This window comes from Meles meles, chromosome 2 (genome assembly GCF_922984935.1).
Source record: "Meles meles chromosome 2, mMelMel3.1 paternal haplotype, whole genome shotgun sequence".
In the NCBI taxonomy this organism is placed as follows: domain Eukaryota; kingdom Metazoa; phylum Chordata; class Mammalia; order Carnivora; family Mustelidae; genus Meles; species Meles meles.
In genome coordinates this window covers 104903044-104920307 of record NC_060067.1, presented here as the reverse complement: position 1 = coordinate 104920307, position 17264 = coordinate 104903044, and the positions used below count along the sequence as shown (strand labels likewise).

Here is a 17264-nt window from a genome sequence, read left to right as displayed (position 1 = left end):
ACTGAGCCACCCAGGCGCCCTATACAGGTGCTTCTTGAGAGCTACTTCCTGGTTAATCAGGATTCCTATAACCAGCTCAAGGGAAGGAGGATGCACCCGTACTTTAACAGATTCAATTTGAATCAAAAGCCACTGCCAGTTGTCTCACTAACAGTAGCTATTATCAGTGGCAACAGTGTCATCATCGAGAAATATTACTGAGAACTCCCTCCAGGCTAAACAGTTTGCTTTGATTATCTCATTCAGTATTGACAATAACCTTGTGGGGGAGGTGGTATAATGATATAGATGTAGAAACAGACCTAGAGAGATTTAGCCACTGGTCCCAGGTTACAAACCTAATGAGTGGTACTAAATGCTACTTGGAGTCAATGAACCAGACTTATAATGAAGTTCAAAATAAAAACTTAATATTCCATTAAGACTGAAGAAATCTTAGTGGGGGGGGGGTGCAGAGGGTTGGCAAAATGGGAGAAGGGGTGTGGGAAGGACAGGCTTCCAGTTACAGAATGCGTTAAGTCACAGGAATTAAAGTACAGCACAGGAAAGAGTCAACAGTATTGTAATAGCATTGTATGGCGAGATGGTAGCTACACTTGAATTCAGTGTAACATAAACTACAGAGCTGTCCAATCACTACGTTGTACAGCTGAAAGTAATGTAACACTGTGTGTCAACTATACTTCAATTAAAAAAGAATTGTTGGGCGCCTGGCTGGCTCAGTGGTTTAAGCCTCCGCCTTCGGCTCAGGTCATGATCCCAGGGTCCTGGGATCGAGTCCCGCATCCGGCTCTCTGCTCGGTGGGGAGCTTGCTTCCCCCTCTCTCCCTACTTGTGATCTCTGTCTGTCAAATACATAAATAAAATCTTAAAAAAAAAAAAAAAAAAGAATTGTTGCCTTACCAAAAAAAATTAAAGAAATCTTAAATTTTGTGATTCTAGTCCATTATACATGGAAATATAACTTGGGGAAAGCAAACAAAAGAAAATTTTTGCTCAGGCCAAACCCAAACTTTGGGGAAGGCATTACTGCTAGTGAGGGGGAAGTTATTAATTAAGGTTCACCAGTCTAGACAGCTAGAGATCTGAAATAATGACAGCACACTGACGAATCACAGGCTGAGGAAGAGGCTGCTACTTAAGCAAAATGCTGCTGCTTACTGTTCTTCCAAGCGGTTGGCTTGGTAACAGTTCTAAACAAATTTCCTTCTGTTACAGGACAAATCATAAGAAAACAGAAAAATCTAATACCCACAGACACATACGAAACAAATGTAATACACACAATGCATTCATTATTCATTCCCCAAATATTTATTAATCACCTACTAGGTGTCAGGTACTAAGCTAAGTAGTTAGTTGGAAGACCTCAATGAACAATAAAGACAGAATCCCTGTCTTCCTGGAGTCTGCATTCCAGCTGGAAAAAATTCACAATAAACATAATAAACAACCAAATTACAGAACATGTTAGAAGTTGGTAGATTCTACAGAAAAGGGAAAAAATAAAGTAGGGAAGCAGGAGACAAGGTTATAATTCTAAAAGGATTTTCAGGGCAGACATCACGAAGAAGGTGAGCCATGTGCATTCCTGGCAAAAACCGTTCCAAGCTGGAGGACACAATAAAGATGAAACATGCACCGTGAGTGTGCCTGAAGAACAAGAGGAATCATGAGAAGGCCAGCATGGGATTGAGAGAGCAAATCAGAATGAGAAACTGGAGACGAAATAGAAAATATAAACAGGACGAGGGGCTAGCTATCATTTTACCAGACTCATTCTGTCTTGATACTGACAACAAAGCAAAAAGATATTAGGCACAATTATCTTTTCCCATAAACAACTGTTCTAATTTCAATTTTTCGTAAACATTCATCAGTTCACTTATTGTTTGGTAAATAAGTTCTCTGCAACCTCATGTATTCTTTTGCTGAAGACTAACACACACACACACACTTTTGGGTGCAGGTTTAAAAAGATGGTAAAGATTTCTGGTTAAAAATGGCAGAGAGTCGGGGTGCCTGGGTGGCTCAGTAGGCTAGGGCCTCTGCCTTCGGCTCAGGTCATGATCCCAGGGTCCTGGGATCGAGCCCCACATCGGGCTCTCTGCTCCACAGGGAGCCTGCTTCCTCCTCTCTCTCTGCCTGCCTCTCTGCCTAGTTGTGATTTCTCTCTGTCAAATAAATAAAATTAAAAAAAAAAAAAATGGCAGAGAGACTACGGGTCTATTTCCTCCTCCTCACGTCCATTCTAGCCACACTGGTCTTTCTGTTATTCAAACACGCTAGGCCTGCTTCCAGCTCGGGACTTTTATACCTCCCATTTCTTGTTGCATTCCCCGCAGATGTGCATGCGACTTGTCCCCCCACTTCCTGGAGGTCCTCACTCGAATAACCCCTTCTCATGGAGGCCTTCTCCTTAATCAAAATTACAACATTACCAATATATCCTAGTCCCATTCCCTGCTTTATTGTTCGCCAACATGCTTACCGCCATTTGACACTATACATTTTACTACTCTTTTTTAGTTGTTGTTGGTCACTCTGTCCAGAATAAAAGACCCAGAAGGATTTTTGTCATTCTTAACACTGCTTTACCTCCAGTACTTACAGCACTGCCTGGCAAACATCAGGCACTGCTCTCATATACTAAGGAACAGCTCTGTGCAGTCTTGGTATAGAAAAAAGGGAAATTAGAAACAGTAAAGCTCTCACCGTGGTGGAATGGAAATGAGGAAAGACAAACGCTATAAAAGGTGGCTGGAGCAGGAAGCAGAGGCCAGATCAGGCAGGGTTCAGGAGCCATTAAGAATATTGTATTCTGGGGTACCTGGGTGGCTCAGTCTGTTAAGCATCTGCCTTCAGCTTAAGTCATGATCCCAAGGTCTGGGATCAGGCCCCACATCAGGCTGCCTGCTCAGCAGGTTATCTGTTTCTCCCTCTCCGCACCCCCTCCGCTTGTATGCTCTCTCTCCCTCTCAAATAAATAAAAACTTTAAAAAAAAAAAGAATTTTGTATTTTATTCTTGAAGCAATAGAAAACCACTAAAAATGTTCTCATATGAGTAAAACATTAGGAGATTTAAGTTTTCAAAATGCTATTTTGGATGCTAGACAGAGTATTAAATGTCGGCAGGCAACAGTTCAGGATGCATTAAGAGACTGCTAGAGTCTACAGTGAAACTACTGTACCTAACAGACTACTGTAATAGTAGGTAGGGGCATTTTGAAAATTCATACACATCCAGGGGAGTACAAAAACTCGTCAGGAATTTAGGTAGAAAAACTACAAAAGTTGAGAATTAGTAGATGAATTAGTAAAACTTATTATGCTCCACGGTAACCAGTGGTTTAGTTGTTGATCACCCTCTATGAATTTCTTTAGAGGGAAGACCATATAATAAAAATACCAGTACCTATAATAATGTGATCACTATACTCTTGGCACTCTTCTAAGAGCACTGTGCAATAATTCATTTAACTTCAACAAGACCATATGCACTAGGTACTTTATCATCTCTATTTAACAGACAAAGAAAGTGAGGCACAGAAGGACAAAGGAACTTACCCAAGGTCACATTACTAGTAAGTGCCATCTGCTCCCAAACCCACATTCTCAGTCACTTATGTGTTGTCTTGTATATCAGTTTTCTTTGTATACCCACCATCTATACACTGCCTAGCACAAAAATTTTTAATAAATGTTTCATAAAATAAACAAATATATGAACTTTAGTTTGTCCCCTGCCTTCTCTACTTTATATGTCTCTGTTTTTTTCTTTCTCCAATCCAACTGCTTCTTTGGCCTTCTCCTCATCCATATATCCTCTCCTACAAAGAGTATGCCCTAAGCTTAAAAAAAATTTTTTTTTTACCCTTTTACTGATAGGTCAAACAGAATGTCTACTTAGGCACCTGGGGAGTCAGAACACCTGCCTTCATTTTTTCAACAGACATTCTCATTCTTAGTACATCATTTTAGAAGTGCTTGTTTTATTTTATTTTTTTTTTTTTTTTGAAGTGCTTGTTTTAAACAAGAATGTATCCATATGGGTGGTCTAAAAGCATCAAAGGCAGCTGACCCCTTAGAAAACAATTTTCTCTCTTCTTTTCCTGTAAATATTCTAAATGGGCAGCTGGTTTTTTGAGTGGGATAAAGCTAGACTCCTTTTTCTCAGTTATTTCCCCAAAAGCATTTTGGAATTTCATGCAAAATGTTAAAATTAATAAACAAAATAAAATATAAAACTTAAATATCCAGATAAATAGTCTAATATAGATGGCTTTTATAATCATAAAAACAGATGCTTCTCAATGTCTCCTAAACCCAGACTTCTGATTCTGCATACTCCGAGTTTTACTCACTAAATAATTTGGAAGGAGATACCATTTCCCAAGGGTGAGGAAACAGGGGAAGAAAACAAAAAGGGTAAGATAGGATGCTATCATATATGACTGTATATAAAAGCATAACTTGTCACATTCAAAGAAACGACTGAAGATAAAGTGGGTAAAACATTTTTCACTGACTCTTAACTGCCAACCCCAGAGAAAGAAATGTGTTCAAATGCCAAATATGTGTTCTATATGCCTAACTCCAAGAACTTAAGTAGAGACATATATATAGTTTGAAAAAAATTTATTGATACAATAAAACTCCACATTAAAAAATTTTAAATTTACAAATCTTTCAAACTGACATGCCCTCAGAACCAATTTAAATTCAAGTAGTTCACAGGATTTACAAGGCAATTTTTTCAGAAGACAGAGAAGTTTTACCATTATAACAAAAATGTTACCTGTGGGAGGGCACCATAATTCCAGATATAACCCTTGTGAGGAAAGATATTTGCCACATAGCGTAGCTTGCCATTCTTTATATCTTGTTTAATGGGATTCAATGGCTCCTTGGTGGCAATCTATGTAGATCATGGAGAAAAGGCGAGAGGAGGATGAGAAATGATTAATCCTATATTCAAATTGTGTATTTTAAATCTGTCTGCTATTATGAGGCTAAATATTTATATTCCAACTTACTGATCAAAGATTCTTTAAAATAAATTAACTCTTATTTCTACTTTATAGTTTTAGGTAAGAAAGAATGTCTGAAAAGGAAACATCAGATTATATACTTAGTCACTCTATTATATATGCACTCGTTTCGAACAAAAATAACAGAATTACTGAAAGGACAAAAGGATAAAGATTAACCTACTTGCTTTTTGATACTAATTTTGGGTGTCTTACCATCAATCTTATGAAAATAAGGTTAACTTAAAGATTTTCACCAAGTAATTTCATTTCAGTTAACTTTCTATCAAATATACTCAAACTGAGTTGCCAAAAAAAAAAAAAAACAACAAAAAACCCCACTATCCTATAAAGAATAACTTGAAGCCATTTTTGAATGAATAAATACTGCTTAAATTAGGTAGGAACTCACAGATTCTTGATTCTATACCTAACTGAGATAGAAAGTAGCCAGAATGCTCAAATATTCTGAAGGAAGACCAAAAAAAAAAAATCCATTTTTTAAAATTTTTAATCTTCCTTATTAAAATATTAACCAAAACAATGGGTGAAATTACTGGCAATTCCCTAACTATAAATTCTGAAAAACATACACCTATATAACAATCCTTAATTAAAAAGGGCATCTGGAGGGCTCAGTCAGTTAAGTGCCCAACTCTTGCTTTCGGCTCAGGTCATGATCTCAGTATCCTGAGACTGAGCCCCTTATAGAGTCTGCTTGAGATTCTCTCCCCTCCATCTGCCCCTCATCCCGCTCACATGGGCTCTCTTGTATGCATGTACACATGCACTTACACATTTTCTCTCTCTCTCAAATAAATACCTAAATAAGATCTTTTTAAAAAACACTTGAAATAATACTTGCTATCACATCCAAAGCAATAGGACAAGACTTAAATAACTAAAGAAACTAAGTGCCATAAATTAGATTTCACTCAGAAGTCTAAGGAATCTTACCTAACTGAAGATGGAACAAGAAAATTCTGAAGAGCAAAAGGGAAGTTCTTGATAGGTTCATGTCTCGAAGAAAAGATTTTAAAAAGGGGAAAAAAAGGTAACCAGGGAATAGCAGATATCCTGGATAGCACTTATAAATCAAGAGTTGGCCAGGAAAATGCTTTCATTTCTGGTAGAAAAATCTAAAGGACAGTTTCTCTTTAGAAACTTGCCATCAGTCCCAAATAAATATGTCTCGATTTTATCTGTGAATTTTGATGAATCAAAATACATCTCTGAATCTGTTTAAATAAACCTTGAAAATGTTTGTTATTTTTCAAAGACAGAGGAGACAAAGAAAATTAAATAAATATGTATATAACAAACCAGAGAGACAAAAGTGGAAAACACACTCTTTAAAGTGTAAATTCAGCTTTGAATAATATTTTGCTATTTGAAAATTACATTTGAAGTTCACTAAAATGTTTTCAATTGTTTTTATCAAAAAGAAGTTTGTCAACCATCCCAAATTCAAAATATAGCCAGAAAACTTGAAATAAAGTTTTTAAGTCTTAATTGTAATTTCCACTTGATATTTAAAGAATACAGCCATACCTCCATTTTAGCATTTGTCCACCGAGGTACTTCTACAACCATATTAAACAAATTCTGCAGTTAAAAACAAACAAACAAACAAAAAAACAGATAATTTTTAAATTTTTACTTATCCTTTATATCACTTGTCTCTTGTGCAAGAATGCTGTAATTTCTTTCCCTGCAAAAATGTGTGGAGACTACATCATAGATCTGTACGCCTTAAATTTCTTCTGAAAAATTAAAGAAGTTATCTAAAACACAGCAGGATTTAAGCCATCATGTCACATGATGCTGCAGCATTAAAACTTGCTATATTTCACCTTCACAGTATAGTGACAGAACGAGAATGGAAACTTGTTTCAATTTTTATTTTCCAACTAAAACAGAAGTGAAAGACAGGGTCCATCATGTAGACTAAAGTCTCACTTTTCCAATCTGTAATGTAAGTGCAATGATCTCTGTCCTATTCATCACACAAGGTTGTAACACAGATCAATTACGTAATTTAAATGAAAATACACAAAAAAGTTACAAAGTAAAATATTTTGAAAATCACAAAGCAATATTTAGGGGCAGCTGGGTGGCTCAGTCGTTAAGCGTCTGCGTTCAGCTCAGGTCATGATCCCAGGGTGCTAGGATCAAGTCCTGCATCGGGCTCCCTGCTCAGCCGGAAGCCTGCTTCTCCCTCTCCCACTACCCCTGCTTGTGTTCCCTCTCACGTGCACTCTCTCTCTCAAATAAATAAAATCTTAAAAAAACAACTCCCAGGGGCACCTGGGTGGCTCAGTGGGTTAAGCCGCTGCCTTCGGCTCAGATCATGATCTCAGGGTCCTGGGACTGAGCCCCACATCCGGCTCTCCGCTCAGCAGGGAGCCTGCTTCCCCCTCTCTCTCTGCCTGCCTCTCTGCCTACTTGTGATCTCTCTCTCTGTCAAATAAATAAATAAAATCTTTAAAAAAAAAAAAAAAACAATTCCCAAACCAATGCAATATTTAAAGACAAGTTATTATGATCATAATGTAAAATTAAGGCTTTTGGCATAGGTAAGTATTAAGTTTAAAAAGTCAGACTGACACCTTTCTACACTTAGCTTGCTTATCTAAGATTTCTGATACCCTAAAGTTATAAAAGAACCAGCTTCTTTTTATTATTTTTGAACTTTACAGAGCATTTAAAACAAAAAAGACTCCAGGTCAATAGTGAGTAAAAATACCTGCCCAAAGTACTTAGGTATACAAATCTGTAATTTTCCATAGTTTGGGCCTTACAATTAGAAAGTCTCAAGTTTAAAGTCGACTTACATGCCATTTTGGTATCAGTAACTAACAACTTACCATAGGAAAGCAATGTTAAAACAGTGCTACAACAAGTATGGCCAAGAACCAGAGCTAATCTGCAAGCTGACTGTTACTGGTTCATTTAGAAATGTTAATAGCAATTTGATGGAGTCATTTTTAGGTCTACTGAACCTTGAATTACACTTTTCTAATAATTCATTTTTATTATATTTTTTTGAAGTGTCAATTCACAATAGATCAGAAATAAACCAGAAAACTAATCCCATAGCACAGATCATTTGAGAAAGCAGTGATTAAATACACTTATTCTCAATTGTGCCACGCATCAAAATCACCAGGAGAGCTTTAAATCAATTAAAAAAAAAAAAAAAAAAAAAGGTTTCCTAGAGCCCACCTTCCACATATTTGAATTCAATAGTTTGGGGATGGAGGCAGGGCACTGCGCATTTTTAAAAGCTCTACAAGCAAATTTTAATACTCATCCAGAGTTGCAAACCTCTGGCTTACAGCACTGCTTAACAATACGTGGGGGCTTAGCGAAACATGGATGCTATTAACTCAAAGAATGCCATTTAAGCCGCAAAAGTAATAATGGTTGTTAAGCTTTTTTAGTTAAGACTAAAGTTTACCAATGACAGAAATGCAAAACCATAATGAGACAAAGAACAAAGCCAAGAATGAATTCACAACAACTGCTCCTTAGAAGTATGTCTCATACCTATCTCTGCAACTTTATACACAGTCTTGCTGTTATGTTTCATTTTCTATGCTCTTTTATGAGGTACCCCAGCACCTGTTTAAATATGTCTCAAGTAGCTGTTAAAAAGAAAAACCTAAGTAAATGGCAGATGTTCACATAATTTATTCATCCCCGAAAGCCTGGCTATAAGAGAACAAATGCATACAGATGAATCCTCAGAGGTGACAGGAAGACCCAGGCTAGTCACAACTGTTTTACACAATGACACCTACCAAAACCACTCACAGAAACTTGAAATAGGCCAAAAGAACGAAAGACAAGGTTTGAATTTTAAATGTGCAAACCATCTCTCCTTCATCACTTGTTACTGACTCTGAAGAGCGAATCCCCAGCCTGCTTTTCTTTCCTCCAGCTAAAATACATATTACTTATAATTTTTTAAAACCAATGTTAATCTGGTTATCCTAAGATTACTGTTAACTATAAACCAGTAATGGTCTGCTGAAATTTACCAGAAAATAGGAAAGATACGAGGGGACACATTTCAAATGAGAAAGCTGGATATGAGCAAGAACCATTTACCTCCTTCTTCAGGTGTTATCTGTCTCTCCACTTTTCCTTTCTATTTTTATTGCAAAAACCAAAAAGAAAAACTCATAATACATGAAAAAAGTTAGTAAATTTTATGTACTTTGGAAAAAAATGGGCGGATATCACCCTTCTTTCCTCTAACTCTTAAAAAGATCAAATAAACTTTGGATTTGAATACTAAAAGCAAAGGCAACATGTAGCAAAAATAAACAAGTAAGACCATCAGACTAAAAACCTTCAGCTCAGCAAAGGAAACAATTAACATAAAAAAGGTAAACGATAAATGGGAAAAAATATTTTAAGTCATATATCTGATAAAGATTAGTATCCAAAACTCAAAGAACTCATGCGACTCAACAGAAAAAAAAAATCTGACTAAGAAATGGGCAGGGGGGCGCCTGGGTGGCTCAGTCGGTTAAGTGGCTAACTTGGTTTGACTTGGTTTCCGCTCAGGTCATGATCTCATGGGTCCTGAGATTGAGCCCATTAGGCAGGCTCTGAGCTCAGGAGGGAATCTGCTTGGGACTCTCTCCTTCTGCCCCTCCCACCATGATTTTCCAAGAGACAGTCAAAAGGTACGTGAAAAGGTAGGTTCTCAACATCACAATTGTCCGAGAAATGCAAATCAAAACCACAATGAGATATCACCTCACACCAGTTAGAGTGGCTGTCATCATCAAAAGACAAGAAATAACAAGTGCCGGTAAGAATGTGAAAAAAGGAGAATGCTTGTGCATTGCTGGTGGGAATGTAAATTGCTACAGAAAACAGTGTAGCAGTTTTAAAAAAAAATAAAAACAGGGCACCTGGGTGGCTCAGCAGATTAAGCCTCTGCCTTAGGCTCAGGTCATGATCTCAGGGTCCTGGGATCAAGCTCTGCATCTGGCTCTCTGCTCAGGAGGGGGCCTGCTTCACCCTCCACCTCTGCCTGCCTCTCTGCCTACTTGTGATCTCCCTCTCTCTCTGTCAAATAAATATATAAAATAAAATCTTAAAAAAATAAAAATAAAATAAAAACAAAGCTATCATGTGATCCAGCAATCGCACTTCTGGATATTTATCCAAAGAAAACTGAGGGTGCCTGGGTGGCTCAGTAGGGTAAGCGGCTAGCTTCGGCTCAGGTCATGATCTCAGGGTTCCGGGATCAAGTCCTACATGGGGCTTCCTGCTCCACGGGGAGACTGCTTCTCATTCTCCTTCTCCCTCTGCCTATTGCTCCCCCTGCTTGTGCTCTCTGACAAATGAATAAATAAAATATTAAAAAAAAAAAAGACAATGAAAACAGAATATTGAAGAGATATCTGCATTCTGATGCTCACTGCAACATTATTCACAATAGCCCAGATTTACAAACAATCTAAACGTCTGTCAATGGATGAAAAGATAAAGAAGATGCGCTTAATATATACAATGGAATATTATTCAGCCATAAGAAAGAAGGAAACCTGCCATTTGTGACAACGTGGGTGGACCATTAGGGCATTATTCTAACAGAAATAAGCCAGACAGAGAAAGACAACTACTGCATTGTACCATTTATATCTGGAATTCTGGGGAGGAAAGACGGGCCAAACTCACAGAAACAGAATAGAAAAGTCATTGCCAAGGGCTTGGAAAAAATGGGAGAGAGTTCTAAATAAACAAACACACAAACTACAGACTTAAGTTAGTCGCTCTCTGACATATGAACCATGTTCTAAGAATTAAATTTAAGTTGGCTATACGGACTCAGAATACATTTTTCCCACTGGGGAAAAAAAAAAAAACACAACTATTTCCAGGTGAATGCACCAAGTCCTCAGGAACCTATAAAGCCTCGAAGCCCTCAATATCTAGTTACCCCCATCTAGGGCAGAGGTCCTCAAACTTCAGTGTGTACAGAATGCCCTGAAACACCTGTTAAATATGTGGACTAACCAGTCCCCATCAAGCAGATTCTGATTTAGTAGATATGGAATAAACCCCAGAATCTGAAATTCTAACAAGTGTCCTATGTTATTCCAACATAGACGGTTTAAGGGCCATTTTAACAGACACCAATTTAAGAAAATACAATATGGATGGCAGGCAAAGGTGGCTGGGATTAAACAGCATTCACTGCTATTTTTGGAAGCAGATTCAAAGTCTGGGGTCATAAATTTCAGCTGGAGTAGAGAAAAATGGAAATAAGGTTTAAGGGAAAAGGAGGCTGAGGAAGGTGGCAGGAAAAACTGTCTGACATCAGCAAGACAAAAAGGCATCAACAGCATGAGACGGGATGCAGGCATCAATCAAATGTTCTGGTCCTAAATCAAGAACTATTAAAGGTTTGACAGTCACATATTTAAGACATACTCAGAACACATTTATTTTAGCGTAGAGTTGGTGTAACTTTTTTTTCTCCGTTATCCCCAAAGAGTTGTTCCTGAATTCTAAAACAGCCTCTCAGACCACATTTTCCCTTAGAATAAAGAAAATGGTAAACGGACCAATTTTCATAAAGTACCTTTACTTTAGACTATCTATGGTGATAAATAACTTTTATTTATCACAGGTTTATTTCCTGATTCTCTCTGGTTCTTCACTTACAAAATGAAATGGTAAGGAGGTTCCTAGAATAGATTCATAAGCAGAAAGTAGAATAGTAGTTACCAGGGGCTGGGTGGAGCAGGGAATGGAGAGTTAGTGTTTACTGGGTAGAGTTTCAGTCTGGGAAGATGAAGACGTTCTGAAGTGAAGAATGGTGGTGATGGCTGCACATGTGAAACGTACTTAATTATAATGAACTGTACACTTTAAAAACTGTGCAATAAATGCTAAATTTTATTTTACGTGTATTTCAACACAAGAAAAAATAAAGTGAAACACTGAGATCATCCCTAGCTGCCTTAAGCAGGTACTAGGAGGAAAAAAAAAAAAAAAAAAAATCTGTATGCACACCAAAATCTTCTAAGGGGGAAACTTTAGAAGGATTTTACAAATGCAAACTATCAAGGTCCTTAACAGATAATAGAAGTGGCTCACAAAAAAAAAAAAAAAAAACCTTTAGAGATATACCTCATATTCATCATTTCGTGCTCTCTTTGTAGGAATGCCATTTTCCTATAAAAGAAAAGATGGTATTTATAATTTTAATATTTCAGCAAAGAATACAGCTGCATTGCAAAGCACTGAAAGTCAGCCTACCAGAGAAACATTCACTACAGAGGCTATCCAGAATCATGATTCACGGAGAACCTACCAAATGCCCAGTTCCTTTTCTCTCAGCATTTGCATCCCCAGTGCAGGAGCATTAGCATTTCATAAAATATTTTATCAGAAAAACTAAATCTCTTTCAAGTATATTTCCTAGTTAGTTTTTATAAAGTAAGCAAAGGCTGTGTTCGGTCTTTAAGGAAAGACTGTCAGTTTCCAGTGATTACACTTAAAACAGTCATTTCATTATTGAAATGAAACTCTAGGGAGCACGACTAACAAGCCATGAAAGTACTCAGCTGCACCTCCTGCCTGTAAATTCCACCAAGGTGTGATTACTATGCCTCCATCAAGCACTTCCAAATTAAAACAGAGTATGTGATAGGCTGGGAGGAAAAATTAGGCCATTCACAAATGCTCACACTTCTATATAACTTTTACACACCAAAAAAACCATTAATGAAGGAAACAAAACAGAAAAATGATTATTCCAAGTAGGTCCTAAAACATTATTTCTGTTCCTAAAATACCACATTCCAAAGCATGAGGTGCAAACATTAGAGCTGAGGATGGGGGACACCTATCCACACAACCACTGTGTACCAATCTCCACATGCCCAGAATTCACTGGGTTAGCCTGGTGTATTTTGCCCTGCCCCATTCTCAACTGTGCCTAACCCCAATTTCATATTCTCCAAACCCCATCTTCTTAGGCAGAATATCATGCCCACTGGGTATTTCTAGTCCACTCTTTTTCTAGCTCCACTCCTACCTACTCCATGATTCCCCAAAATATTATTCTTTTGCTAAGTAAACAGATTTTGTCATGATACACACCCACATGAAGAAGCACTGACACTTTTTCTCTCATTACCCTATTCTAGTTTTATAGCACTTAACACTACTGAGTGACTTGTTTTCTGGTTGTCTGTCTTCTCCAATCAAGTGCAAACTAGATCTCACATCTATCTTATTCACCACTGCAGGCCTAGAGCCTAGAACGCTGGCATAATGCTGCAGTGGCTATTTACTCAAAGAATAACTAATTAATAAATAAAAAAATGAAATCATGCGCTTTTGGCCAAAAGCAAGGAGGGTGTTGGGAGATGAGATACTCAGAATGGACTGCTCAATGGCCAAAACAAAACACATGGACATGGGGCGCCTGGGTGGCTCAGTGGATTGAGCCGCTGCCTTTGGCTCAGGTCATGATCTCAGGGTCCTGGGATCGAGTCCCGCATCGGGCTCTCTGCTCCGCAGGGAGCCTGCTTCCTCCTCTCTCTCTGTCTGCCTCTCTGCCTACTTGTAATCTCTCTCTCTGTCAAATAAATAAATAAAATCTTTAAAAAAAAAAAAAACACATGGACAAACATACACACACAGTAAAATGGGAGTTCTTCCTTTCTGTCCGTGGCTTCCTTCTCTCTCCAGATTTTATGATTTCCTGTCCTATAGCTGAATACTACTTAGAAGCAAAGAGCTGGAAGGATTACACAAGAGCAATTAAGAATGCAACCTGTGGAGTTAGAGCACCTAAATTCATATCCCACCTCCCACAATGGACAACAGATTTGCAACCATGGGCAAAGCACTGAACCTCATTAACAAAGAAAGGATAATAACAGTAGACCTAGCAGTACTCAGAGATAATGCAAGTCAAGTTCTGAGCACAGTGTGGATAACCACTACGGGCGGTCGATAAATCTTCACTATTATTCTCCCTCTTGCCATTCTATTGACAGGCCTGGAGGAAGCACAAATCCCACATCAGTGTTCCATAATCTTCCTCCTGGAAGGATCCTATTCTCATACCATCTCTAATGCATGAAAGAGGCTTACAATCCTGTTACCACAACTCTGCTGTCCTTCTTGACTTCCAATCGCATTCTCTCAAGATGCCTCCAAAAAGCATTTTGTGATATTAGAAGTATATATTCCCCTCCCCAAAAGCAAGTTAAAACAATACCTCCGTTGAGTCCACCTTGAGAGGAATATCATGAAAGGGGGAAATGTAGTGACCAGCTACATTCTCTGCAAAGGGAAAAAACAAAAACAAAAACAAAAATAAAAATACAGAATTAAAGCAACAGATTGTCCTGTTCTTCAGAACAATTACATCCTTATCTACTTTTAAACTTTTTAAAAAATTGTTCAAAGATTTTTCAAATTAACCTTAACTCTGAACTTAAAAATTTACTTCAACTTTTAAAATTTATCCCAATATGATGACCAAAGAGAATACATACCAAATAAACCATATCTTGGTTTGCCAAAATAATTTATAGTTGACCTTTGAATAGTGTTGAAATGCACAGGTCCACTTATACCCAGATTTTTTTTTTTTAACCCAGATTTTTTTTAGATACAATATAGTACTGTAAATGTATTTTCTCTCCCTTATAATTTTCTTTTTTTTTTTAAAGATTTTATTCATTTATTTGACAGACAGAAATCACAAGTAGGCATAGAGGCAGGCAGAGAGAGAGAGAGAGGAGGAAGCAGGCTCCCTGCTGAGCAGAGAGCCGGATGCGGGGCTCGATCCCAGGACTCTGGGATCATGACCTGAGCCGAAGGCAGAGGCTTTAACCCACTGAGCCACCCAGGAGCCTCCCTTATAATTTTCTTAATAACATTTTCTTTTCTCTAGCTTACTTCATTGTAAGAATATAGTACATAATACATAAACATACAAAAATGTGTGTTAACTGTTTTCGCTATTGGTAAGGCTCCCGTTTAACATAAGCTATTAGTAGTTAAGTTTTTAGGGAGTCAGAAGTTGTACACAGATCTTCGACTGTGTGGTAGGCAAGTGCCCCTAACCCTCTCTTGTTCAAGTCAACTGTACTTATCTCTGTAGCTTAAAACATCCAAAGCAGAAAAATGCCTAAAATTGACTATCACCTACATATGAAAAACCTCACTTCTGAAAAGAGATTCTCTAATAAGTGACTGGATTAAAACTGATGTCAATTTCCCTAGGACAAAGCTAACAAGAGAATTCCCAATTTCTGTCTACAATTCACATGAACAAAGATTTAAAGGTACTACACAATTAAAAGAAAAACAAGCTCGGCCGCGGCGGCTGGGCGGTGCGGGCGCCTGGGCTGCGGGCTCTGCCACTGGCGGGGGGCGCGGGGGTGGCTGTGTGCCTCGGCCTCGGCCGCACGCGGCTGCGGGCGGACGTACGTTCTCGTGGGGCCGTGGGAAGCCCGGGACGCTGCCGGGGGCGCAGTGGGCGCCGCCCTCCGCGCTCTCTTGCGGCGGGCCGAGGCGGGTGGGCGCGAGCGGTGGGGGGAGATGGTGGTGCTGCCCGTGCCCACCGAGGTCAGCGTGATCCTGTTGGACGTCGAAGGTACCACAACCCCGATTGCTTTCGTGAAGGACATTTTATTTCCCTACATCAAAGAAAACGTTAAAGAGTATCTGCAGACACACTGGGAGGAAGAGGAGTGCCAGCAGGACGTCAGTCTTCTGAGGAAACAGGCTGAAGAGGATTCGCACCTGGATGGGGCTGTTCCCATTCCAGCCTCGTCTGGCGCTGGAGGAGACGACGCCCAGCAGACGATCCAGGCCGTGGTGGACAACGTGTGCTGGCAGATGGCCCTGGACCGCAAGACCACGGCGCTGAAGCAGCTGCAGGGCCACATGTGGAGGGCGGCGTTCGCAGCAGGGCGCGTGAAGGCCGAGTTCTTCGAAGATGTAGTTCCAGCAGTCCGGAAATGGAGAGAGGCTGGAATGAAGGTGTCTATCTATTCCTCAGGGAGTGTAGAGGCCCAGAAGCTACTGTTTGGGCATTCTACGGAGGGAGATATTCTTGAGCTTGTTGACGGGCACTTTGATACCAAGATCGGACACAAAGTGGAGAGTGAGAGTTACCGCAAGATCGCCAGCAGCATCGGGTGCTCCCCCAACAACATCCTGTTTCTGACAGACGTCACCCTGGAGGCCAGCGCTGCCGAGGAAGCGGACGTGCACGTCGCTGTGGTGGTGAGACCCGGCAACGCGGGGCTGACGGACGACGAGAAGACTTACTATAGCCTCATCACGTCCTTCAGCGAACTGTACCTGCCCTCCTCGGCCTAGAGAGGGAGCCAGTCCTCACAGACTTCTCCCTGTAGTCTAGTTTTATTCCAGTGGTCAAAGTAACTAACTTAAAAAACCATATATATACATACCATAGGTATGCAAGTGTATATATGCATACGTTTAAATTGCCTTCCACAGGCAAATAAGTGAAAAAAAAAATCTCCGTTCAGTGAAAAGGAAACTTATTTAAAGATGCTTTCTGTGTAGAGATTGTTTGAAACCACACATCTAACCCTTACTGAGGGCAAAATGTAGCCGACAGAATTACTGCAGTGCAGATCGCATGTGTCATGTTTGTCGCTGTCCCCATGTAGGTTCGAGAAGTTATTCAGAAGCCTTGTTATTTTAAAAAATTAGAAGTATTTCATCTACTTCTTCCCAATAATAATACTTCTCCTTTTAAATTGTGAGTTAGAAGATTGTAACAGCTGAATTTCAAAATATTAGCCTCCCTCTGTGCAGAATAAAAAGCCATTTATTTCTGCTCTAAAAGAGAGCAAAATTGGGAGAGGAAACTCATTTGAATCTTTTTTTTTTCTTCTAAAGATTTTATTTTATGTATTTGACAGAGAGAGATCACAAGTAGGCAGAGAGAGAGTGAGAGGGAAGCAGGCTCCCTGCGGAGCAGAGAGCCCGATGCGGGACTCGAACCCAGGCCCCTGAGATCATGACCTGAGCCGAAGGCAGTGGCTTAAACCACTGAGCCACCCAGGCGCCCCCTCATTTGAATCTTGATGTTGCAGCAAGCATCTTTTTTTTTTTTTAAATCTTTTTTTTTTTTTTAAGATTTTATTTATTCATTTGACAGAGAGAGAGATCACAAGCAGGCAGAGAGGCAGGCAGAGAGAGAG

General features: G+C 39.2%; 2 protein-coding genes across 4 annotated transcripts in view; one reads left to right on the top strand and one right to left on the bottom strand.

Annotated features, from left to right (window-relative positions):
- Positions 1-17264, bottom strand: part of PPA2 (inorganic pyrophosphatase 2) — a 98026-nt gene that overhangs the window by 67449 nt on the left and 13313 nt on the right. The window contains exons 2-5 of one of the 3 annotated variants that reach the window (XM_045996655.1): positions 14294-14358; positions 12190-12234; positions 6583-6636; positions 4800-4919 (exon numbers count right to left, since the gene is read on the bottom strand). In XM_045996655.1, coding sequence (XP_045852611.1) covers positions 4800-4919; positions 6583-6636; positions 12190-12234; positions 14294-14358 — 284 coding nt within the window. The remainder of the gene's footprint in view (positions 1-4799; positions 4920-6582; positions 6637-12189; positions 12235-14293; positions 14359-17264) is intronic. The other 2 variants (XM_045996675.1, XM_045996664.1) reach the window with 2 other exon arrangements.
- Positions 7908-17062, top strand: LOC123935850 (enolase-phosphatase E1-like). The gene is made up of 2 exons (XM_045996684.1): positions 7908-7912; positions 15613-17062. Exon 2 carries the CDS (start codon positions 15625-15627, stop codon positions 16408-16410), a length of 786 nt encoding a protein of 261 aa, XP_045852640.1. The 5' UTR covers positions 7908-7912; positions 15613-15624; the 3' UTR covers positions 16411-17062.

Bases quoted from the DNA above. Each gene is read 5' to 3' on its own strand.
- LOC123935850 (XM_045996684.1), top strand. From the start codon at position 15,625: ATGGTGGTGCTGCCCGTGCCCACCGAGGTCAGCGTGATCCTGTTGGAC.